The 26,549-nt window shown below is 38.4% G+C and overlaps 1 protein-coding gene across 8 annotated transcripts in view; it reads left to right on the forward strand.

Moving 5' to 3' along the window:
• The first annotated feature begins 5,833 nt into the window (after positions 1–5,833).
• PRDM2 (PR/SET domain 2) overlaps positions 5,834–26,549 on the forward strand; it is a 99,852-nt gene continuing 79,136 nt past the window's right edge. For 2 of the 8 annotated variants that reach the window (XM_032775370.2, XM_032775371.2), the window contains exons 1-5: positions 5,893–5,943; positions 18,123–18,190; positions 21,503–21,551; positions 23,158–23,246; positions 23,624–23,697. In XM_032775370.2, coding sequence (XP_032631261.1) covers positions 23,689–23,697 — 9 coding nt within the window. In that variant the 5' untranslated portion in view covers positions 5,893–5,943; positions 18,123–18,190; positions 21,503–21,551; positions 23,158–23,246; positions 23,624–23,688. Of the gene's footprint in view, positions 5,944–18,122; positions 18,191–21,502; positions 21,552–23,157; positions 23,247–23,623; positions 23,698–26,549 lie in introns of those variants that run through there. The other 6 variants (XM_075060349.1, XM_075060350.1, XM_075060353.1 and 3 more) reach the window with 6 other exon arrangements.

The raw sequence follows: 26,549 nt of genomic DNA on the forward strand, positions 1-26,549 counted from the left end.
GTATTCAACAAGGACACAAGATCTGTGGAGAGGTTATTTTAATCTCATTTGTTTTCGGTACTGGGATAGACTGTCCCCTTTTCTTACTTGGCTGAGCACAGAGTAGGGGATTCCACCCTATTCCATTCACCCAGATCTTGGACCTGAAGACCTTTTTCAGACCACGATTCCTGCTTCCCACTATTCCCTGATGTGAGCAAATAGACCGAGAGGACAGAACCTTGGTTCTACCCCTGCCTCACCTTACTCATTGGCTACAGTAGCTGGACAGGTAGAACTTTCTTCCCTGCCGACCATAGAGTAAGAGGGGAGGTAAGCAAGGAATTGTGACATAATTCAGTCCAGAGGCCAAGCAGTTACAAATGCCCCCTGCCTAAAGGCTCAAACTGGCCCACCCACATGACCCAATGAGCAATATGAAGATTCCAGCAAGAAAACGTATCTTCCAAGAACTGCAATGAAAACCCTTGGTCACAGATGACCATTCAATTTGTGAGTGAAAGAAATGAATACCTTTTTTCTAATGCTCACCATTGCTTCTGTTGAGTGCTAATTCTTCGTAAAATGCATTAAATATCTCAATTTAATTTTTTATTTTCAATTTAAATAATAGTAAACCAGAGCAAAACCAAAAGCCTGGATCCAAATTCACTGATCTTTGGATTTGATCAAAATCTGAACTTGGATCAAAGTTTTGCAAATGACTTCTATATATAGAGTGGATTAGTCAACAAAAACCTAGATCTGAACATACCAGAACCTTGGACTCTTTATAACCTGGATCCAAATTCTGCAGCTTAAGCCCATTTCTGGTTTTAAAAAATAAGTTATGTGGCTACAAACAGAGCTAATTATTTTTAAATCATGTTGTTTTTCTTGCTGTAGTTTAGAAACTGCACTATGTTTTACTACATTTCATTGTGATCCCCAAACTCACTTTAAATGAAGATTTTAGTTTAGAAATGATTTGGCTAATGCTCTCTTTCACTCACACTTTTTGAAAAGACAGTGATGGCCTTTCAAATGAACAACTGAAAACATTAGGCTTAGATGAGAATATATGTGAAAGAACAGATGGACTGCAGACAGACTACCAGTACATTGGTGCATCTACCATCAAAAAGCAGACCACACAATGACACCAACCTCTTAGTAATGTTTAATTGGAAGAGTAAGACTAGATCAGTCATCCCATTGTTAACATGCTAGAGATGTTAATTATCTAAAGAGCTGATAGACTGACAGCTTCTGATGAAGAGTTTTATACTGAAAGATCCTTTTTTCTCTCTTCCTCTTGAAAATGTGCATGTAACCCCAATTAATGATTATTGCAGTTCTGCATATGTATTGAAAGGCTAACTGTTCCTAGTGCTTTATATCTTCAAAGTATTTTACAAACATGAACTAATAAATCTTCAAAACAAACTTCGGAGGTAGCTTATGTAATAGCTTCTTATTTTAGTGAGGGAAACTAGCAGAGAGATTAAATGATTTTCCTAAGCCAAAGAAAGAATTATAGTTTGGCAGTTCCTGGGTCCCAATCCCATGCTGAAAACACTAACTCATACCTTTGTCTGACAGCTAATGAAATCCTGTCTATTATCAACTAACCATCCTAAGTAGTTTGGAGGGAACTATTATTGTATTTGAGTTTTTTCTGTTCATGTGATCTCTGTTGCCTGCTTTAGTGTTCTATTTTTGTTTCTTAAAATAGCATACAAAATATTTCTTTTTGTAAAGACAAACACTTTAATAAAGTTGACTTGATGTTAAAACAAAGCTGTATTTTCTCCTTCAGAAGCAATGCTAAAAGTGATTTGGAATTAAGATATATGTTCATTCACATGAATGTATCTAAACAGAGTTTCATAGCACTTCTAATACTAAATACCTAAATGGGTAAAAAGAAAAATGACACTAGGTCATTGCCTTAGATAAAGTAAAAAGCCAATTCCAATTTTTAAAAAAATAAGAAGCACAAAATACCCCAAACAGTTCCATAATGTAACAAACTACCAAACAAAATCTGACTGCTTCTCCAATACATAAACTACGCCTACATTTTATTTTAAAAGGTGTATATGGCTTTCTTACCCTTTTATAGGGAGCCAATTTCCCAGAATTCCCACTCACCTGTTTCCTTATACCACCATCTCAAGCTTTAGCTTCCAGTGTAGGACTACATTTCCCATGATGATCTTTAGTCAAGCATCCTCCAATCAGCTACAAGCTCTGTCTTTAAATGAGGCTTTCATGGGGGGGGAGGTTCCTCCCTTAAAAAGGAAGGAAGGTTGAATCAATTCTAACATATGGGGAAAAAAGTTCTTTCTCCTTCTCTTCCCACAAATAGGTGAGTAAACACAGATCTATAGGTAATAAACATTGTAAAAAAAACTAACAGGGTTTAAAGTCTTATGGAAAAATATTATTTTGTATTTAGTACCATAGCTGTGGATGGTGCTTTACAAGTGAATAAATAATCAAGGTCCCCTATCCCATGGAGTTCATAATCTAAACTAGATCAGATCATAAAATGCCAGCATCTGGGATATAAGGCGTGAGAGAGGAGTAAAAATGGAGTGGGGAATTCTGCTATTGGGACAGGATATATTTTTAAAGATGAATGAAAATCTACTTTCATATGGGTAAGTATAATATGTAAAGGTTATATGTTGTATTTTACCTGAGGATAATTGGTAAGTACTTAAAGAAACCTTAATTCTAAATGAACTTATTTGTGTGCGCTAGCCATGTTCCCTCCCTTCCCCATTTGCCTTCATCCCTTCTAACACAAGAAGTCTCCAGTTTCTCAGCAGATCTGAGGCTTGGTTTCTATTAGGAAACTCGCATTGGTAGAATTAATTTGATTAGTAAAACCAGTACAACCCCTAATATAGATGCACTTTAAGATTTTTTCATTCATGCTTAAACCAATTTAGTGTACTATAGTAAGCTAGAACAGTTTAAGCCTCTCTGTTAGTTGTTTGCTGCTGGTGTAACTAGACTAGTTTTACATTGGGTTTGTTACACTGGTGCACATTTTCTAATGTAGATAAATTATGAATATTCCAGGTGAGAAAAGTGGCTGATCAACCTTCTCAAAAAAGGAGAAAAATAAGTATAGTAATGCATTTACATTTATACAGAGCCCCTTTCTCTCCAAAGTGCTTAACACACTATGAACATACAAATCCACTGAAATGCATCCACCTCTAGGTATAAGCAAGATAGGGATCAGCATAATAATGGAGGAAAAATTTTGCCCAGGACACTAGAGCATCGTCCTACTCTTACAAAACTGAGTCATATAGAGGCTGAAGTTTTCAAAGCAGTACAAAGGAGTTAGCCATATATCTTCCACAATAGAAGAAAAAAATCCTTTGCACTCACTTTAAAATCTCAACAAGGGAGCTTTAATGTCCATGAGGCAGAAAGGGCCTCCTTAGTTATCAGATCATCCCATGCAGACTACAAGGAAACTCAATTTATCTGTCTTGAGAGAAGGGGTGAGAAGATCTTGCTGGGAATTGAATTTCTGGTTCTGAAGAATCTTGCCATTACAAACCCGAATTTAGCTTATCTTGTCCCAAGAGCTTTGTAGGGTCTAACTTATAAAAGGATAGCTCACAATCAGAATGTTTATTTTGAAAATACTTCTCTTTGTATATTCTGTACGGTCTTTGAATTTACCAGACACCCAATAGCCTGAAGTAACTACAAAATATAAAAGGGGGAAGGGCATCGGTGAGGAGCAAGGAAATGCTGCCTTGGTGCCACCCAACTTCTGGGAAAGGTCCTGGGATTTCTGACAGAGTGCTCAGGACTTCATTTCTGAATCAGTCTCCAGCTAGCAGGAGTTACATTTGAAACCCTACTCACCTCTCTGTGCTGGAAGGGAGAAGGAGTTTCTGCCTTCTCTCCTACAGCCAGAGTTTCCTTGCCTGCTACAAGGATGGAGGATTGGGTTTTGCTACTTTCTATCCCTCAGATTCCTAGTTATTGGGAGGGAGAAATGGTCTGTTCTTGTTACACTCCTCTCCTTCTCCAATTTTGTGTTCTTGGGACTGCCTCCATGAATAACTCCAGGACCTGCTTCAGCTACCTGTAGTTTCGACAAGCAGCTGCAGTGAGAAATGAACATTATTTTGACTGTTTCACTGCTGACCACAGGGTTCTGATTTCTGAAGAGCAGCTGTGAATCTGGCTTTTGTCCTGGTAATTTCACTCTGCTGTTGCATGGGAAAGCTATGGACAACAACAGAGGCATGGGAGTTGTCTGGCTTCAGACTCTGCACTCTTTAAAGTTGAAAGGTTATCTTTGCAGCCGTAAGTATTAGAAATTGAATGGGTTATTTTAAATTCAGAAAAAATTGTCAAGTTAAGCAATTTTTCCTTGCTTGCTAGGGAAAGTTTCCAACTCATCATGTGGAACAGTATTCTTCAAACCAGATATTGTATACTTTGTATTGATACTTTGCTCATATTTGTCAGTAATTTTACTCTACCTTTTTATGTACATGCAACAATTAATGTAAAACCAAATCAAACTACAAAAATACCTTTCTACATTTTAGATCTCTAAACCATAAACAGTCTGGTAATATCAACCCTCTCCATCCCCAGCTGTGTTTAACAGAAGAAGCCTTTTCCATTTGTTTGTTTTATGAATGGTACATTCTCAGCTTGTCTATGGAAAAGGGAAGAAACTCAGGCCACCTAATTCTCCTTAGAGGGGTTCCTGTCATTCAGGGTACTATGTATACAGAATTTCAAGTTCAAATCCTTATAGTCAGACTATGCAGAGCCCCTATTATACTTGATGATACATATACATAAATGTATTAAGAAATGAGTCTACTCTGGTTTTTCATTAAATACCTGCTCAGAAATTACAGTGAGAAGTTGTTTGTTGCTACAGGACAATATGTTGCTACGTATCACAATATGTTTGCTATTTCAAAAGGACTCCCAATAAGTCAGGTCCCAATAAGTCAGGAATTTCACCATCACCCTCCCTTTCTACACCTGCAAAATCTTACTTTTTGGGAGTAGGGAGGTCTCCCAAACCTGTGCCCCCTGATGATGAAGTGTTTCTCTGACATTTAACATCTCCATTCATTCCAATTAGTTTCTGACAGCCCTGACTTCAATCAGCTTGAGGGGTGAGAAGAACTCCCTTGTGGAGCTGAATTACTGAGGGGAGAGAAGCAAGAAAGTGCTAAGAAGGGAGAAGAATCTACTCTTTGTGGGTTGGGGGGTAATTATGGATGTGAACCCTGGCAATGAATTTGTCAGGAGGGATATTGAGGGAGGGGACAGAGTCAGAGTTTGGGTGTCTTGTGAAACAGGGCCTTTTGAACTGGTCATAAAATGGAAATTATATTTTTTAAATTGTGAAGAAATTGTCCTTTTTCATCCCAAAATGTCAGTGTTTCCCCAGCCATGGAAGAAGGAGGTCAAGGTTGAAGTTTTGTGGGTCTTGAGAGTTTGGGAATAGGTAGGGAGTGGGCAGAGGCAGGGTGTGGGGAAGGAGTTTGGGACTGGGTAAGGAGGAGGCAGAGGTGCGTTGAGGGAGTAGGGAAGGGTTATGGGGAATGGCCAGAGGTGGGTTGGGAGGGGGCACAGGCAGGTTGAGGGGTGGGAGAAGTAGGCCAGAGGCAGGTTTGGGGGAAGTGGGGAGGGAGTTGGGACAGTGGGGAGGCGGCAGAAGCGGGTCGAGGTGACCCGCAGGAAAGATGGGCGATGTCTGGGGGCGAACAGAGGGGGGCACTAGCTCGGGGCTCCCTGCTGGGCAGGGGGGCCCGTTCCTCAGCGCCCCCCTCCTCTCGACGTCACTTCCGAGGCCGGAGACAAAATGGCGTCCGGCTGGTGCCGGAGCCTGGGGCTGCTCCGGGACACTTAGAGCCGGGCCGGCCGCAGGGAGAGGTGGTGGCGGCGGCGCAGGTAAGCGGGATCTGGCGCCGCTGCCCGCAGGCGCCTCCGCTGCAGGAGGCTTTGGTTCCCGGGCTGGAAAACTCGGCACGGGGCCGCTGGGGGCGCCCTACCTGGAGCCTGGGGGGTGGGCTCTAGGCGGGAGCCCGGGGACGGCCCTGCGGTGGGAGTGGCGGTCAGGTGGGTCCCCTGGGGGAGCGCTGTGGAGCTGGCCTCGGAAGTGGCCGGGGCTGGTAGATGGGGGCTGCCGGAGGGCTCCTGGTTGTGTGTGTCAGGTCCTGGGGTGGGGGCTGTGGGGAGTAACGGCCCCCCTCAGCCGTGAACCACAACGTTGTGCCCTGGAGGAGGCGAACAGGCTCCTGGGGACATCCCCCTGCCGAGCGTGCTGGAGCCTGGAGGAGAAGGTCGAAGGCAGAGCTATGACGGGTTGGGGGACAATGGATGGAGTATTGTGCAAAGCGGGGGCAATGAAGGGTGGGAATCTATTGGGAAAGTGGTGCTTTCTTCATGAAATAACGTTTTTGCAGTGGTCTGGGGTGTTCGGACAGATGTTGGAAATGCCCCAAATGAAATATAAATGTCCCAAATGCAAAGACAGTCCCCCCGGCCAGTTTGAACTTGCAAAATAATGAACCTCATTCCAACACCTAATAATCTCTGGCCTGCCCTCTCATCAAAGGCCATGAGAATTGATAAGTCTTGCAGCTCACTTAAAGACCAAGAATCCAAGCTCTGTTTGACCAGGGACAAATTTAATTTCAGAATTAAAGGCATGGTTTGCTCATAAAAATTAGATTGACCTAGCTACATTGGTCCGGGGTGTGAAAATCTTCAAGCACTGTGCATGGAGTTGGGTTGACCAGACCATCGCTGTAGATGCTGCTAAATTGGTTGATGAAGTAATCCATCAATTTAGCTACCACCTTTTGGAGAGTTGTATGCAGACTCCTCTTTGAAAATACCCTGTAACAGACTCTCTTGCACAAACCAGAGAGCTCTTGCTTGGAGGTGTAGCAGTATCATTGGGGAGAGAGAAAGATGATTCCTCAGGTTGCCTCAAACACGAAATAGTTAAGGTTGTATAGATCAAAACTCCAATTTCAGACTGATCGGAAGCCAGTGCAGGACACGGAGTGCTGGTATGATGAAATGTTCTCTCTGCAAAGCACTGTGTAATGAGCGGATAGACACATTCTGCACTAAAGTTTTCAAATGATCTTAAAAACTGTAGAGTATACTGCAGGACTTCGATTTTGAGGGACAAAGAAAATGTCACACCCTTTAATCAGTTGCAGATGGAAAACTGCTTTTGTTAGTCACTACCTGAACATCCAGATGCAGCAGAGGATTTAATAACCTCCATATTCTGAATTTGAGTTATAAACAGAAGACATGCTTCCCGGTCTAGTGAAGCTGCTAACGTCTCTCCTGTTTGTTCTCCCAACTTACCAATGGTCTCTGTTGTATGAGAGTTGGTAGCTGAATCAAGACAACTCCTGTTCTTGGCTAGTCATCCCTCTTGCCAGCTGAATCAGAGAAGATGGAGATGGTAGATTAAGGTGCTGTCAGTGTCCAAAAGGCTCAATAACTCATACCAACCTCTTCACACACCCTGCAAAGTCTAATGTTTAAACAGTCTTTTCATTAAGATTTTCAAACTGTCACTACCACTGGTGTAGCTCTGCTGTTACGAGCATTAGTAAAGCCTGACCTCCAGCAATTTAACTCCTGTGCTCTCTAGGCTTGCTCTGTGCAGGTGAGATGACAGTGGTTAAAACGCTGGCGGGGGTCAGCATTAGCACTCCCACTGTTGCTACTACAAATGGAATTGCTGACAGCAGCGGTGGGTGATTTTAAGAAACAAAAGACCTCTCAGACATGCTGAATAGTAGGTATGACAAGATAGAACTCTGTGATGTCCTGCATGAAAGGCTTCAGACTGATGGGTCAGCACTGTCCCCTGGGATCTCTTAGAATGAAAGGAATAAAGCAACCCTCTTTCTATCTTTGGCCACATGTCAACAATAACTGCCAAAACTTCGGGCTCAGAAACGTTGTAGGCAACTTTCATATGTAAAACAGCACACTTATTTTATCTTCCCCATGATTTTCTATGATGGATGTGTTAGTGGGGAGACGAAGGTTTAAGTTCCTGGGAATGGGACTGTAGATGTACAGTTGCGCAGATGTGGGGATTCTGAGAATAAAAAGCCTCTTTCCAGGGGGGCAGATGTGAAGGAGATGCTGTTTGTGTGTTTAGCTGAGGGTGACAGGTTTTCAGGAGTTGGACTGGACACCCTCAGTTCTTCCCTTTTCAGGAGTAGGAACTGTCTAGATAGAAACACTGGCTTTTGTTTTAAAAACTTGTATATGTGAGTTTTTATTGCTAAAAAACAGGTAACACATGACTCTGCATGTGTGTAATGTATGTATGCATCATTGGAGTGAAAGAAACACACATGGACAAGTCTCCTTTATTTTGGCTTTCTGTACCATTTTTAGGCAGGGGATGAAAGTGAAAGGTACAGTAGTAAATGAAAGTGAATCTAAATTTCTCTTAACTTCCTGGGCTGTTAAGATTTGAAATGGTTGACGAAGGGCTGATGCTCCTAGTCCCCACCCCTCTCCTTTGAAGTCAAGTGTGTAATTCACGGACAGTGAAGATCTTATAGAACTTTGTGTAAGAGCAGTATTGTGTCCTGGATTCTTTTCCCAACCTTCCTTTCCCCAGCACTATTGTGCAGATTGTGATAGGCCCATTAGTGTCAAATCTCCACTGCAGAAATGGCTGCGTTTCAGTGCTATATGCAGGTACTTTCTGAAGCATTTAGGGATGAGAAGGAATGATATATATGTAAAATATTAAATATTGTGCCTTTCTAGGTGTCTTTCTACTGCAGACAGAAATGTGCAGGCTGCACACTGTAGCTGACAGGTGTAGTAAGATTGCTCTATACCCTTTCCAGGGGTATATAAACTCACTGGGGAAAAAAAAATGCATGGTGCTGAAATTTATACATCAGATTTTTTCTTCAAATTTAAGTTAAATCTTTTTCTATTTAGTTAGCATTGCTATTGTATTTAATGCTTTCAGATGTGTAATTTTAACACTCCTGTCTATTGTGCCCTTCTGGATCATGTTTTCACAAGCTTTACTAAATGGTTTAGGTACCAGTAACATTTTTATTCTTGTGCATCAGTATATTTGAGATACGTTTAAGATATACATTAACATTTTACCTGTTACAGGTCCTACTCAAAACACTGACTTTCTACGCATCATGGAAATATTTGTATGTGAACAAACAGTTCAACGGTATTATCAATAGGTTTCCTTCTGAAACATTATTTGTATTGTGCCTATTATTTCAATGCAGTACTCACAATTTTGGGTGCCCTACCTACAGCAGATTTTTTTGAGGCTGCTTTGAAGTGTGCCTTTGATGCATCTTAGGAGATCCTTACAGCACTGCTTCTTATTTCATGCTGGCTTTGTTCGATTGTTTAAAGGGCAGCCATCAACTCAAAATTTAATAATTAAAAAAAAAAGTTGCCATACCAATTTATGGCTTGGAAATCATATTTTAGCTTATTTTTTCTTAATTTTTGCTATACGAAAGACTCATAGAAGCTAAAAGGGGGGAGAACTGATTAACTATATAAAGGAAAGAGTGACACTGATCGTGTATAATGTGCAGTAAAATCAATAATGTAAGTATCTGAAAAAAATAGAAACGTATTTGTTCTTTAATATGTCAGTTACACTTAAATGCTGCTTGCAGCAATAGTAGTCACTTTTTTTCAGGCTGAAGTGTCATTTTTAAGTTAACTGTGTTCCTGTAGATTTCTTTTGAATTGTATCTTTAAAACGGGCTTCATGAAGCAAAGAAACTTTATCTATCTATCTATCTATCTATCTATCTATCTATCTATCTATCTATCTATCTATCTATCTATCTATCTATCTATCTATCTATCTATTTATTTAGGGGGGGTTATAGTCTTTAGGGTTTTTTTGTTTTGTGGTATTTAGAAAACATGGTTTAGAGGTTAGAGTAAGGGATTGGGAGCTTGGACTGCTGAAGTCAGTTCCCATTCTGTTGTTGACTTTTCTGTGTGACACAGGGACTAATCACTGAACTTCTCTGTGTCTGAGGCCACGTCTACACGACGCGCGAAAATCGATTTTAGATATGCAATTTCAGCTACAAGAATAGCGTAGCTGAAATCGATTATCTAAAATCGATCTACTCACCCGTCTTCACCGCGCGGGATCGATGTGCGCGACTCGCCATGTCGATTCCAGAACTCCATTGGTTTTGGTGGAGTTCCGGAATCGATGTAAGCGCGCTCAGGGATCGATATATCGCGTCTATATGAGACGCGATATATCGATCCCCGAGCAATCGATTGTAACGCGCCGATACGGCGCGTCGTATAGACGTGGCCTGAGATTACCTGGTCATACTTATATCAGGGGTACTGAGAATTAATTGCTGATTATAAAGGGTTTTTTTGAGATCCTCTGATGAAAGATTGGATGAGCACAAAATGTTAACATTGTATTTGTAACATGTAAGCGTTAGCTTTTTGCTTCAGTTCTTTTCAGTTTTATTTTTCTCTATTGTGGCTGAGTATTGAATGTGTCCTAGTTTGTAGATTGCCACACAGGTAGGTAGTCAGAAAGAATGGGGAGCTTTAACCCATGATTACCTAGTTTGGGTAGTAATCAAACCCTAGTTTTAACACAGCTTTAAATGTGTGCAACTACACCGCTACCTTGATATAACGCCACCCGATATAACACGAATTTGGATATAACGCGGTAAAGCAGTGCACGAGAGGGGAGGAGGTGGCTGCGCATTCTAGTGGATCAAAGCAAGTTCAGTATAACGTGGTTTCATCTATAACGCGGTAAGATTTTTTGGCTACCAAGGACAGTGTTATATCAAGGTAGAGGTGTCGTCTGTTGTTTTCAGTTTTCAGATCCTTGCTTATGTAACTGTCGTCTGACCTTTCCCTGACTATCCTATTACTTAGTCTACAATGGAAAGAAATTAGTTGTTGTGGAGAGCTTGATGTGTGGATGTGGTGAACTCAGGTTCTATTTTTGCATTGAAGATTTCTTAGCATGGTTATCTGTTAAAAGTATTTATTTAGGTTAAAGCAATTCACTTGATTACTTAATATACTGGTGCTAGTTGGGGTCCCCCAGGGTTAATGATGCAACAGTGCTTACTTATGGTTTCTGTAGGATCACTGATTGACTTTTCATCCCATCTTCACTTTGCTTTTGTTCTGGCAGTCCGGAATGACTGAAAATGTCTTTGTAATTAAGCTCCCACAGACAATGCTTATTGTTTCAATTTTTTTTGAAGGTCTGAATTTAAAAAAGCCTTTTAGGGTTAACATCAATTAAGATATTTCTAAAAGCCTTATTTCACTGAATTTGTTCAAAATTGTTATTTATGTTAAAAATACCTCATATTAAATAGTAGGAATAAAAGTGGAAATAGGACTGTCTTTTTTTCTTATTTAAAATTTTTGTGCTATAATTAAAAAACAAAACAAAAACAGCTTTTCTGGTCACAAGTGGTGGAAAATCACACTGTATGACTTGAGTTCTCTTCCATCTTCTGTCACTGATTTTTAGTATGAGCTGGGGCAAGTCATACAAACTGTCTGCACCCGGTTTTCAATGTCTAAAATTAGAGTAATCTTTTTCTGTTTTTCCTATCTATAAATTGGAGATAGATGTCCTTTTTTGGATTAAAGAATTTCCACATGTACAAAGATGATTAATATTGCTTATATAATCAGAATTTACCCTATTTAGTTTAAACTTAGAACTTTTGCTAAAAATACTATAAAATCTAGATAAAAATATGGTCTGCAAATACAGTTTTTTATGCTGGATAACTTTTGTTTATTTCTTAATTTTATTCCATCTGTGCTGTTTTTCTTTTTTAGTATAAAATCTCTTTTAATCATAAACTTTGCAAGTACAATTCAGAACAAGGCCAAGGTATTTTGTCTGTAAATTAAGCCAGTGGTCTATTTCAGAGCTACTGCAGTGCTTTCTGTACTAAGAACGTCATGCATAGCTTCCTCAAAATAAACATAACTTGTTGACTAAGACTGAATGTTTCTAAACAGGTTTTTCTGAAACTCCAATCAAGGTTATGAGATGCAGCAATTCTTGTTTTACTTACAACTGTTTATTTTCCAGTCAATTTTGTAACTAGTGAAGGGACCTAGTAATTTTGTAGAATTGAATCTTGTGGCAGGTTTTGGTTTGAGGCGACTTTTACTCAGCAATACTTGCTTTAAATTAGTTTTTAAAAAATTCAAAGATTGCTGTATTAGTGAGAGTGCTACCTGGAAAATGCTTGGCAAACCCTTTCATTCAGGACTTCTTTATATTTCAGGTGGACCTGAGGGTTTTTTTTTTTTTATAGACTTACTTAAAACTGTTTATGAAAAGCCTGAAGATTATTTTTAGGCTTGTGCATTAAGTTCAGAACCTACTGGTTTTTGTTTTGTTTTCTTTTGTTTTTGGTAAAGAACAGTGTAGCAGGGATTCTTGTAGCCAAATTCCTTCCACCCACATGGTGAGTGAGAATTGGGAGCCAGGGCCTTTTACCAAATTCCTCTCTACCAATGTGTGAGGTAAGAGTCCCATCCCACTCATTTAGTTCCTGGGAAGTGCCTGTAAAAGGGCATGTCTCCCTAGGAGGGCCGAATAGCAGGGGCCATAATTTCTTTACTGCAGCTATCCAACTGACATCACCATCTGTTGGCTTTTGGTGGTGTTTTGTTTAAAGGGGATTTGGCAATTTGTAGAGGAGCTGAAGTGACTGAAGCTGAAGGAGGGAATGGTCGGGGAAAAAAATGGAATAATTAGGGACTGACTTATTGCTATCATAGGCTTTTTAATTACAATTACACTAGAAATATAAGATCTAAAGCAGAACATAAACAGGGACTTCTGGATATAAAGCAAAACAATTAGTAATACTTATAAAATAATTGAAAATATTTTGATCTAGAAGAAGCTTATGATCGGAATGGGGCAGAAGGTTGATAGTGAACATATGAAAAAATAAAAAAACTTTCAGGCAGAGGCTAAAAAAGCCGTGAACTAAGTACCTGGACAAAATGGGCAATAGCAAAGAATTAATGTTTATTTTAAAAGTAAAATATAATAGATACATAAAAATATAACAGAACATGAGCTTAGACCTGTGCTAAGCATCCTGACTGCTTTGCCTGTATGTTGCATTGATTTTTCTCCTTTCATCTTCTGTCTTGGCTTTTGAGATTGTAAACTCTTCGGGGCAAATATCATAGTCATGTTTGAAAAGTGCTTACCACTTTGCAGGTGGTACCACAGAACAGATAAACTGTAATAAATTTTGTGTCTAATGCATTCTTCACCAGAGAGAGAAAATAGCCCTCAAGTATAGTGTTTCTGTAGGAGGGATAAAAATGTGGTTCCCTGACGGAATGAGTCTGAACAGTATTATAAAACATTTCAGCAGAGGATACAGAATTTACAGTGAAACTGTCTTTTTTTAGTTTAATTTATCCAGCTCTTCATTCAATATTTATATTTATACCTTCCTTGAAATGGTTAGTGGGAACAATTCATCTTTATCCAGATAATTTTAAGGATTTCTGGGGTTAATGAGCTGGAGATCAGTGCTTTTCTCATACCACTTGTCAGTTTGCATTGTGTAAAATAAAAATAAAGCAACCCCCTCCCCCCCCAAACCCCAGCCCCCCCCCCCACAAACAAACAAAACCCACCCAGAATCCTAATTGGAACTCTAGTTTTTAGACATGTATTTAGTTTTGAGAACTTTGCACTGCAGGGTTTTGCTACAGAAGCACGCAATATGAAACATACTATATAAAAGATTATGCACCCCCTCAAAAGAAAAAGGGCCTGTTTGCTCAAACTGCTTAATTGGAGACTTTCCCTCTGATGTTTAACCACATACAGGACCCTCAGTCTGCCTTCTCTGTGCAGGGGATACAGTGCTCCTACTGAGGAAAAAGGGATGATATTCTACAACATTCTCCACTCCCCCCCCTTTTTTAAATTTAGCAACAGTGAGTGAGATGTTGGCACAACCGCCCATGCCACTGGACTTCCTATTAGAGCAGTGGTTCCCAAACTTCAACAACCCAAGAACCCCTTTCACTAAAATGTCAAGTCTTGCAAACCCCCTCCTAAAAATGAATATTTCTAGGGATTTTCTCCTTTACCTGACTATAAATTATAAAAGCAACGATCTTGGAAATACAAAATTTTGTTTTATGACATGCTTATTACACACTAGGTATTATTATTTATCATCACAGTATTTTTATTACATTATGAAAATGGCAACACTCTTCTAAGATCTCACTTTCGTAGCTTGTATCACTTTGAATAACCCTGTTATAAGACAAGGCTCCTGTGTTTCATGAAGGAGTGTCAGATGTGAAACAGCATGAAGGTATTTAAAAGCCAATTCAGAATTCCTCCTACACAAACATTCAGGTCTTGAACAGTCCAGGCAAACAACGCACAGTACAACAAAGCTTAAACTGGTTCTTCATCATAATTTTAAAAACAATACTAGTTGCCTATTTAATTTAAAACCAGCAAAAAATATCCACCTCCTTTTCCATTTCTTATAAGGAGTCTTGAAGTTTAAATCTCAACAGTGTGATAGGTATGCTTGCTTTGATCTGCTTAGCCCTTGGAAGTCCAGGGGCTCCAGGCTGCTGGCTCATGCTGCCCGGGATCCCTAGGGATGGCTCTATCCGCCATTAGGGAATTTTTTCCAAGAACCCCCTGTAGCATTTCACGAACCCCAGTTTGGGAACCTCTGCATTAGAGCATTGTGGGGGCGGGAAGAAGAGAATATTATACTTAATGTGTAACTAATAAACGTGAAACAATATCTGAGAATACTGCAAATTTTGGGGCACTCTGTTCGTTCTTCATCATTTATAAAGTTTTATTGAAAATGCAAACCTAGCCAATATTACTCATTTTAAGAATAAATAAACAAGAAAAACTACTTTCTTCATAAAGCAGCTATCCTAGAGTGTATTGGAAAAAACTCTAAGCCTAGGTAACAATTAAATAAAAAAAAAATTTAAAAACAGTTTTGTTGGATTTTCTCAACTGAGGCAACTTAAGCTTCCATCTGGAGTTTCTTAACTTTTCTTGGTTCAGAAATCCCCTGAATTGTAAAACAGATACTGCTTGTTGAGAATACTCCTCAGCTAAGTCATATTATCATTTTTTTATTTTTGCGTGTGAATAGTTTTCTCAGTCTGCAAGGCATCATTCACACAAGAGAACAGTCTCTGCCTTGAAGAGCTTGCAGTTCAGGTTGGTTACTTCAGTGGTATGCGAAATTGTCACTTTGGAGAAGGAGGGCAAAAAGCCTTATACTTGGCATTCATAATTGGTCCTGGGTCTGGGAAGCAAAACATCTTTGTGCCCTGTATTAAATCATGCTCATTATAGGATTTTTACCCTTCTTTGGGGTGGGAGTTGTGAATAGTAGTTTTAGCAGGTTTTACATTTTTGTACTTAGTGCTGTAAATGATGTGATTTTAAGAGGATGTGAACATTTGTTTTCTTTTAATAACACAAACAACTGGCAAAGAGGTAGCTGTTTCAAGCTTTTGTGAGTGGCCTGGGTGAAAGTTAAAGGGAGCAGTTAGAGATGAAGACATAGAAGAAAGTAGGAGGGGAATGTAGGAAGAAATGAAAGAAGAGCTGGAAACAGGCACAGAATTAAAGAAGCTTGAAGGTAAGGACAAATGGTTATGTCCAGTGTAGAAGGAGAGGAGAGGCTGGTTTTCCTTGCAGTTTCCAAATAGTGGGTCAAATTCTGATCTCAGTGAAACCAGTGCAAAGCTAGAATAACTCGATTGATTTATTCCGGTGTAAGTGAGAGAAAAATTTGGTCTAACCATACTTCACAATCTTCTTTTGCATTGATGAGCCCAGTGTTTTAAAAAGAAAATGATTGCTTGGGCATGGGTGTTTCACCTTCTTCCTCGCACATTTTTACAGTTGAGCCTGTGTTTAGTTTTCTAAAAGTTCCTTGTGGTAAGAGAGTCTTCATTTAAAGATGGAAAAACAACCAGCATTAAGGTCAACCAGCAAAACATCCTAGTCTATCTTTCTATTTCCTCTTATTCTGTAGCTGGGAGTGTAAAGTTTAAATGATGCTTCTGAGAATGTTTCAAAGGAAAACTTCAAAGGGAAACTCGGTACTGAATTGAGCCTTGAAATTTGTGTTGAATTGTTTAATGGGGAGTTTGGGGGCATTCAACGCTTAAATCTAGCCTTAACTCAATTCTAAGTTTCTCTTTGTAGTTCACCTTTTATGTGGCTTTTAAAAATTAAGGGGTGTCTCACATTCTTCCCAGATCTAATGGAGAGAGCATTTCACAGTCATATGGCCATAATGGAAAATAATGGTGGACCATAGTAATTTTTATTGACAATACAATGGAAAAAGAAGTAGAGTCAAGCCTTTTTTGCACAGTAATGGTTTGACAATAAATATGTTTCTGATGCACTGTAATTTTATGGTAATTTAATGCTGCTCTGATTATTTAGCAGAATGATTTGGGAAGCAGTCATGTAATGAATCAGTTCACTTTGATCTCTCGGTATCATTTTATGGCAGTAGTATGCTCCTCTTGGTAGTGCAGTGGATTTAAAATCTCAGGCTGCATTAGATAGGGTTATATTGCTGTAATCTAGTGTGAGAATAGTGATTGCTGTAGTCTTCAACAGTTAATATATTTTATCAGTGTTGCTGGGAAAAGTGAAGAGATAATACCACTTAGTCAGAGGGCAGTTGTAATTGCAGCTACTAAAGAATGTGAAGATAGATAGGTGGCTGGAGAAAGGGCATATGACAATTACAGATGTGTTCACTGATTGTCTGCTACACTGTTGTTAATATCTTGCCATGTAATGGAGACAGAAGAAATGTTAAATAATCAGTGTGTGTTACTAGTAGAGGGAATTTTTTTTCCGTCTGGTGAACAAAGGCGAATATATAATATACCAAAGGTCTGTACATTTCACAGTTAATGTCAAAGCAGGCTGTTCTGCAGGATTGAATTATTTCTTTTACTTGTGTTTTGAGATGGAGGCGGGCATTCTTATTTAATTCTTAAGCCATGCTGCCTTGTGTTTCTCTCATGTTAATTTTTATGTATTGGCAGCACCCTTTCTTCTGCTAGTCATTGCAGTGATTGCTTAATGCTAATGAGAGTACATGGACTGTTACATTTAAGGAATTACATGTTAAACAAAGGACAAGTTATAGAATGTCACTTCTGGTTTGAGGAATTTATGATGTCGGTGTCAGGTTACGGCTTCCTTAAATATTTTCCAGTTTTTCATGCTTGCATTGTATCAGTTTACCAGCAACGTTTGATCAGTTGTTTTTGATGATAGACTGAAATCTACTGAGCAGGTGCTGTAGGTTTATCCTATAATAAATATAACGACTTAAGATATTTTTCAAGCATACAGCTTAACCAGTAATTAATACAATATTAATTTAACCTTAATCTTGGAATCATTCATATATCTGACCTGTATAAGCCTTGCCTTTCATAATTACAATGTATTTGAAGTTTTCTTGATTTGATTGGCCTGTTGCAGTTATCCTATCTGCTGATCAGCAGCATCAGATGGGTAATACGGAGTTTTTAAAACTTGAAAGTGACTCTTAAACCCCTTTTGGAAGTTGCAATTTTATTTTTATTAATAAAGACATTTTATAAGGATCTGGGATTTTTTGGTTTCTTTGCAAGTCATTTAACAACCGCCTGGAGAATTAACTAGATGGCCATTAAATGTCCAGAAAACTGTCCAGGGGGTGAACGGTATTGCTTTCATTATAGCTGTTTGTTGTAAAGGAATCTGGATGTCCTTCCAAATTCTGATTTGATCATGTTACTACTTGTTAATGATTATGTATTCTAGCATCTAGAAATAGTATTATTGGGAATGAATGTTATGAACATGAATTAGCAGAAATAGAATGTTTGAGTTGCAGCCATAATTTAGAGGACCATAATTGATATGGACACTTTTGAGACTTTGTTCATTTCCAGTAGTGTAGCCAATGTCTGAATATTATATTCTGATCTAGGTTATTGACTGAGCTTATCTGGTGGATACAACTGTATGTTACTGTTGAATGCAACAAATGAAAACACTGTGAGCTAAAATATGTTTTAACTTTTCCTAATCTGTTACAGCAGTTGATGTGAGCTTCTCCCGTAGTAATAACACAGTTGTAGTCTATTAACATTTTTAAATATTTCCTTTTAGTATGTTTATGCTAATCTCTCTGAATCTGGTATGTCAGGAGTCTCATGATCATAAATAAGGGTGAAGTGATTTCCTTTATTTTTTTAATTTGTATTTATGTAATGATTTGTGAATTTAGTCCAAAATTTACCATATATATGGCATAAAAATCATTTCAGGGTAAAAATCAATTATTAAAAAAAAACAATTTTTTTTCATTTAAATTGGATTTTTTTTGATGTTTTTCCCCCTCAAAAAGCATTTTATCTAAAGATAGTTTTAATTAAGATGCATTATAGCTGAAAAATATCTTATCATGGAATAGGGTTCATAAATTCTAATTCTATAGTATGAGACAATATATTAATGAAATGTAAATTTTGTAAATGAGTTTCAGTAGTTCATGGATTAGGGACCCAATCTTACGAGGTTCCAGGGGCTTCTGTATAGATTATTTAGGTTAAACTATCTATCTAATGGGACTCAGTGCTCAGTCTAGAAGATACCATCAGAGATGCTTAGTTTTGCAGTTCTCAAACTGTGGATTTGTGTCTCCAGAGATAACATGCTTGTTAATAGCAAAAATGTTTTAAAATAAATAAATATATAGAGGTGAGAAATAAGAGACCTCAACCCTGTTGTCTATCTGCAAATTTGTGTACACGGAGTCAATCTCTTACCTCTCTCTAAAAGTTGAAAGTTTCAAAAAGTTCAATGAATAGAAGATTGTTGGGGGTGGAATAGATCTGGACAAGGAGAAGGCATCTGGAGATAAATGTGAGAAGTGAGGGACAGGCAGTAGAAACGAAAGTGAAACTCTTTGAGCAACATATTCCAGAAGTTTTGAGGTCTTTCTGAGTGTAAGCTTCACTGATTTGAGATCTGCCATACCATTCTCTCACTAGAAGGGAAAACCTATAATGGCAGCGGGCCGTAAAAGAGACCCCGTTTGGGAATAAGAACCATTCAAGGAAGTATGTTTGCTGATGATGATTTAAAGAAAGTCACAACAGTGAACTGGTGGAAGTCACTTAAGCACTTGGATTCAAAGATGGTTGAAGTGATAATTTCACTTCTACCAGCAGTAACTTCTTCTGCCAGTGTAAAAAGAATATTTTCTTCCTTTGGACTAATTCATTCCAAATCGAGAAATCGTTTGGAACCTGAAAAAGTAGGAAAGCTTGTTTTTCTTTTCCAGATTATGAACAAACAGGAAAATGAAGGAGAAGACAATTGAGTTAGCTGCAGAAGCCAATATTTTAAGTTTCTCATGTTGACTTGGCTAACAATCAATTTAATTTTGGTTTTTTAAATGAAATATTTCATTTAACTATTTTAGTTAAAAACAATTTTAACAAAAACAAACCTGATTTTAAAAAACTTGAATGTTTAACTAAATTCAAAAATTCATATGCTTTGTTAAAATATTACGTTTGCTGTTGAAGAGAAGAATCCAGAATACAGAATGTTGTTGTTGTTGTTGTTGTTTTAGTTAAATAAAACAATATAAATGTCTGTCTGGTGGTGGTCTCTTCCTAATACAGCATGGCAAGAAAATCCTCCAAATATTAATGATAGATCGCCTTCCAATTACGTCATAAATATCTGCTTCAGTTACCTTTGGTAAATGAAATAACCAAACAATCATTCATTTTGTGATAAAGATGTAAAACTAATCTGAAAAGTTTTCAAAATAAATCACTTTAAAAATGTATAGTGTGTACCTTTTAAAAATGAAACTTACACCTATCACTGAGTTGTGAAGAATATGTATTAAGGCTAGAACAACCAACATGAATGCGCTTTTATGTAGAAATCCATGATTAAATCGCGTCTTCCTGACCTAGTGATTTAAATCAAATCCACCCTGAGTCATTTTATCTGATTATGTAGTTAGGTCCTGATCCTGAGAATATTTGCATGTGTTGAGTAAGAATTTGTCTCCACTAGCACTTTCGCTGTCAAAACTGTGTTGGTTGAGATGTGAAAAAAAAAAACCCCAGCTGACATAAGTTTCACCAACAAAGGTGTCAGTGTGGATAGTGCTGTTAGTGGGAGATGCTCTCCCACCAGCGTAGCTACTGCCACTCGTTGGGGGTGGCTTAAATATGCCCCCAGGAGAGTCACTCTATGCTGGCAAGAGAGAGCTGTATGGGAGACCTTACAGCAGCGCAGCTTGCGGTGGTACAGCTGTGTTGCTGTAAAGCCTGTAGTGGAGACATAGCCTAACTTTACATATGAGTAATCCCTTTGTATTCAGTGAGACATGGTACATGTATGATGTTACTGACATGCACAGGTGTTTGCAGAATCAGGGCCTTAGTCTTTCATTTTATTTGGCTTTCTAATTTTTAAATGGATATTAATACATTTTTGTAATGTAAGTTAATTACATTCTCTCCTAGCAGTTTAACAGTGAAATTCACTAATCACAAAGTATTGTCAAATGCACCAAGTTACAAAACTGAAAAAGACTGAAGAAAAATTCTCAAATCTCTTTCCATTATAGATGGGACTTGTAACAAAAATACTTTAAAAAAAATAAAAGTTTAACTCAAATTTCAGTAGGTATCGCTATAAAATCAAATTCTAGCTATACTTCTGCTTTGAGCTTAATTTTATTTTCTCTTCTAGTTTGATGCTTTGAAGGTACCTAGTTCTCGTCTTTGGTAGCTTGTAGTAGTTTCAAAAGTAGCCAGTAGTTATTGTGTATGTTTAGGAAACTGTCTACAAAAGTAATATATACATTTTTTTTTTTAAAAAGCAATACATTGAAGTTCACTGTCTTCCCCTCATATTGTTAGAGACATTGTCAAGAAGTGTAGACAGCTAGCTTTTAAAAAAGTTTAAAACATTTCTATTAATACCTAGTTTTTTTAAGTTTTTCTAAAAAGACAATGACCATTTTTTGTGTGCTGGATTTAAATACTCCTTTATAGTGTTCTCAGTATAAACATCACAGCATTAAGCTACTATATCAAAACCAGGGAGAGAGAGTCTAGTTTCATTGTCCAGATAGAATAAAGTTAAAAAATTAAATAGCCATGACTGGGGTAAAGTGAATTAGATGTTTACAGGACTTTCAGTGTTAATAGTGTGTCTATGATTACCTTATTAACATAGGTAAGAGAGCTTTTTTTTAAGAAATTATTTTAATCTGACAGTTTTCATTTAGTACCTACCCCTCAATGCATACACTTCGTTTACACTTTTTGTCAGGTTGTGTCAAATAACCAACATTCAGTGTGGGTGAGAAAGTGGTGCTGATGTAAGTATGCCTTTTTCAGGGAATGTTTTTATTCCTCCTTGTTTGCATTAATATGTCTACAGTTTCATAGGTAAATAAATTCAAAAGCTGTTCCCTATGCTTTCAGTTTTGAATTTGAGAAATATTTACTGCTATTGTGTCCAGATTGTTCCAGCTCAACAAGATGAAACACACATGCTAACATATCTGTTTAACAAAACAAAACCATACTGGTTTTATTTTCTTTATATCTGGATTTTCTTTTGGTCTGAAGGCAAAATATTGTGAAAATAAGACCTGTAATTTACTAAAAATATAAAAAATTGAGTCTTTCACACCACAAAATGTTTTGAGTCCTATATTAGTCCACAATCTCATCTATAAATTGACTTAGATATGGATACATAGCCCAATGAAACAGTTAATAAATGCTTTAACAGCAATGCTGTTAAAGTCCTCTCAAACTTTTTCATGGTATAGGCTACATCTTAACAGAGAAGTTTGTTATACTGTCTACTTTTGCTTTACATATGATCACCCCCTCTGTGTGAAAAGCCATCTTTCCATAGACCACTAGTAAGTCTCCATGGAACCTTAGCAGTCCATAGATCATATTTCAGGAGTAAAGCATTTACTTAAAAGTATCTAAAGTAAAAACTACATTATTTCCAGCCTGAAAATGAAATATTTGTGCATGCTTGAAGGACGTGCTGAAATCTTTTGGAATATCATAGTTAAGTTCCAAAAAGAGGTCCCTTCTTCAAACATCCCAGAGTTATTTAAAATTCAGGGGCTGATCCTGCAACTGGTTTTGTTCAGACAGAGACCTATACCTGTGGAGCAAGTTGCCAGATTTAGGCTGGATAGTTTCCCAGCCTTTTGTCTAAACATAAGGGTAGTAAGTGGACTGGAGGCCAAAATGAGTTATTCATAGAGGACTAGAATACAGTAAGAGATTCTCTTTTCAAGGAGAGTTTTTCATTCATTATAAATCATACGATCCTCTATTCTTAAGAAATCATTATGGGTATATACATGACAATACCTGCTATGTTGTTATGAGGCTTTTCAGCTTTTGTATAATTCGGATAAGTGAGGAATTACCAGTAATTTATTTTGAGTGTTTTGCTAAAACATTTTAAATTAATTGTAAATTTAACATAATTTAGCCCAAGCATTTGAAAACACATATTGTTAATATATTAGTGATTGTTATCTTGCTTAAGAAAACTGAAGCCAGGAGAATAACAGTAAAAACTATACTTCCATAAAATACATTAACAGTGTAGACACCAGTTAATCTCCAAGAGAAATAATGTGGTACATACAGTATGTTTAATTTACTGCATGGTACTAAACAATGTTAGTGTAAAAATTACAATGCAACTTCCAGTAATGCTTCCTTGTACATAAATAACATCATATAACTATAGTCTAAGGTGTAAATATAGACAGAAGTCATTGGGGCCCCAAATTTAACTTAAAGCTGTGTGTTACTTATGGAAACACGCTTGTTCAAACCTGGGGCCGTTATTTTTTTAAAAAATGCTAGTATGCAATAAAAGAATATCTGTAAGCACCTTAGTGAAAAGTAGGCTGAATTTCAATAAAAACATCTCTGTTTTAGATGTGGTAAATGGAGACTTAGTTGCCTAACTCTTGTTGATAGTGGGAACTGTGCAGCTAAATCCTTTCAAACTGCTTTAAACCTATGGGGTAAGCATCATGACTGTGTACCTTAACTAAAATAAATCACTAAATTAGACTAATTCTTCAGCAATGCTTTGTATTGCAAAACACTAACAGACTTAATTTGTTTATAAAAACTGATAAATCAGTGTCAGTCATCTGAATACAGCTTGTCTCAGTTTTAAAAGATGCTGTAGAAAGATCAGTGATAGAAACCTTTTTTGGGGTTTTAAGATTAAATTTGAATCAATTATAATGACAATATAGTAGTCTGAAGCAGATTTGATATAAAGTAATAAGCTTCTTTTTGATAAGTCCCTTTTAAATAGAACTTTACAGATCTTTATGTAGTTTCAAATCACTGTAGGTAGGTGTGTATTACAATTGTCTGTTTTTCTTTTTAGGGCTCATGTAATCAAAGGAGTTTCTTTGTTGTGTGTGTCTTTTCAGAACACAACAGGAATTCAAAATGAATCAGGTGAGTTTAACGTAAGACTTTCAAAGTACCTTACTTAGATGTTAAACCAGTTAATTATTACCAGGAATAGTAATAGTGATCTACTAGAACAGTGGTTTTCAAACTGTGGGTCGCGACCCAGTATTGGGTCGTGGAATGTAAGGCACTGAGTTGCTGCGGCTCTGGTCAGCACTGCTGACCAGGCCATTAAAAGTCCTGTCGGCAGTGCTGCCCAGCTAAGGCAGGCTAGTCCCTCCCTGTTCCAACACCACACTGTGCCCTGGAAGTGGCCAGCACCAGGTCCAGCTCCTAGGCGGGCGGGGTGTGTGTGTGGGGTCATGGGGTTCAACGTGTTGCCCCCGCCCCGAGCACTGACGTGGCTGGGTGGGGCAGTGCCTGTGGGTGAGAGTGGCGCGGACCTTCTTACACACCTCCGCCTGGATCTGGACCTGCTGGTGGCCGCTTGCAGGGCGCAGCATGGTCTGTGGTGCTAGGAGAGGCAGGAAGCCTGCCTTAGCACCCCCGCTGCATCACTGACTGGGAACCGCCTGAGGTGAGCCCATGTCTGAACCCTGCGCCTCAATCCCCTGCTCCAACCTTGAGCCCCCCCCAAACCCGAAGCCCCTTCCTACACCTCAAACCCCTCATCCCCAGCCCCACCCAAGTGCCTGCACCCCCAACCCAGAGTCCTGACCACCTCCCACACCCCAACCCAGAGCCCCCTCTCACACCCTGAACCTCTCATTCCCGGCCCTACCCTGCAGCCCTCACCCCTGCACCCCAATGTTCTGCCCCAGCCCAGAAACCTGACCCCTTCCCACATCCCAGCCTCCACCATGAGCCCCCCCAAACCCGGAGCCCCTTCCTACACCCAAATCTCTAATCTGTGGCTCCACCCCAGAGCCTGCACTCCCAGCACAGAGCCCTGATCCACTTACACACTCCAACCCAGAGCCCCCTTCCAAACCCAAACCCTTCATTCCTGGCCCCACTCTGCAGCCATCACCCCCTTACCCCAATCCTCTTCCTCAGCCCTGAGCCCCTCCTGCATCCCAAACCCCTCATCCCCAGCTCTGTTGGGTCGCGGGCATCAACAATTTTCTTCAACTGGGTCGCCAGAAAAAAAGTTTGAAAACCACTGCACTAGAAAGCCAAAATGTTAGTCGTGTTCTTTAAAACGTTTGATTTAAATACATCTCATAGTCCTTTTCCATCCACAGTGTGGGTGTATGTGAAGTTGATCTAATTTTATTGATTTTTAATTGGCTTTCCTGTGTGAACTCCTGTTAATCAGATGTAAGATATTGAGGCTGGCACCACCTGCAAGAAAACCTCTCCAGGAGACCTGTCAGTTTGTACTTTACTTTTATCAGTTTACCTGCTTATAAGAACATTTTGAAAATTGCAGCCTTCTGTCTATTTTCCAGTTTCAAACCCATAATCATCAGACCCTATTATGATGACTGAAACTGATTCAAGAAGAAACCTTCACGTTGGTCTAGATCCTTAAAATCTCTTTATTCTGAAAAGTTAAGAACATACATTGAAATATAAAAAGAACAGGAGTACTTGTGGCGCCTTAGAGACTGACAAATTTGTTTGTTAGACTCTAAAATGCCACAAGTACTCCTGTTCTTTTTGCGGATACAGACTAACACGACTGCTTCTCTGAAACATTGAAATATAAGCATTTTTCCTTATAACATTCCTGGATATATGAATATATTAACATGAGGTTCTTGTGTGTCCTGTAATGTGGTGTTCTAAGCAGTGCTACCTATATATGATTTTATTTTTCCTGAATTTGCATGTAATCAATATGAATATTATATTTATGCTTGCCAGTTGGGTTAAGTAAGAACACTTATGAAATAGGTAAATTCTTACAAAGGCTTCTCTTTGGATGGAGCTAAAAAAATCCCTTCTGACTGTAAATGGAAGAATAGGCTGTTACGCTGAAGGGATGTAATCAGTTTTTGAGTTTACTGAAAAAAAAAATTACCATGAGCAGATGTTTCTTGTTTCTCTGACCAGAAACAACCTTGGTCGCACAATGACATAAAAACGTAGTTGTGCACCTTCTTTTTCCTTAATGTTCCCTGTTTCTAATGACTGGCTTTATCACCCTCATGCCCGAAACATGTCATTGAGGAATAATGTAATTAATTTATATCCATCAACATACAACACGGATGCTACTTCAGTGAAGAACACCAGACTACCACCATTATCATGGACTAATTATAACTAATTTGGAATTGGTTGTTGGGATTTCCCCTCTCCTGCTCCTTCTTGTGTTGAAACCAAAAAAAAAGATTTATAATATTTATAATAAACAGTAATATAAAAAGATCTCTACCAATGGAGCTATCCAGCTTGTAAAGTAATATGGTAGTTATCGTTTTTGCATTAACACTTGTGCTAATGTCCTTTTGCAGTCACACACGGGATGGTTGGGGGAAATATCACATCACGGTTACATGTATAACTGCAACCAGACATCTTCATCTGTGAGATTTTTTTGCATGAACTCAGCAATATGAGAGAGGAGAACAGCTTGTTGCTGTGTTGCTGCTTGAATAGTAACTGGTTTAGTTCTTATTCTGATACACTTTGGGAATTGCTAAGATTCTGTAAGCTCCAAATTTTTGTTTTTGGTAATTACTGTTGGTGGTTCTGCTTCTTTCCCATATTTTTCAACAATGATTTATTTTTAGAATTAAATATGGTTTCCACTCATTATGAAAAAAATCATCCTTATGTCGAACTGCTAATATTATTTATTCAGTGCCATATGTGTGTTTGGTGTTCTGCAGTCAAATAGAGGTCCCTGCCCCAAGGAGTTTTTCCTATAGTTTGAAATCTTCGGCATC

The sequence above is a fragment of the Chelonoidis abingdonii genome, chromosome 23 (genome assembly GCF_003597395.2).
Source record: "Chelonoidis abingdonii isolate Lonesome George chromosome 23, CheloAbing_2.0, whole genome shotgun sequence".
In the NCBI taxonomy this organism is placed as follows: Eukaryota; Metazoa; Chordata; order Testudines; family Testudinidae; genus Chelonoidis; species Chelonoidis abingdonii.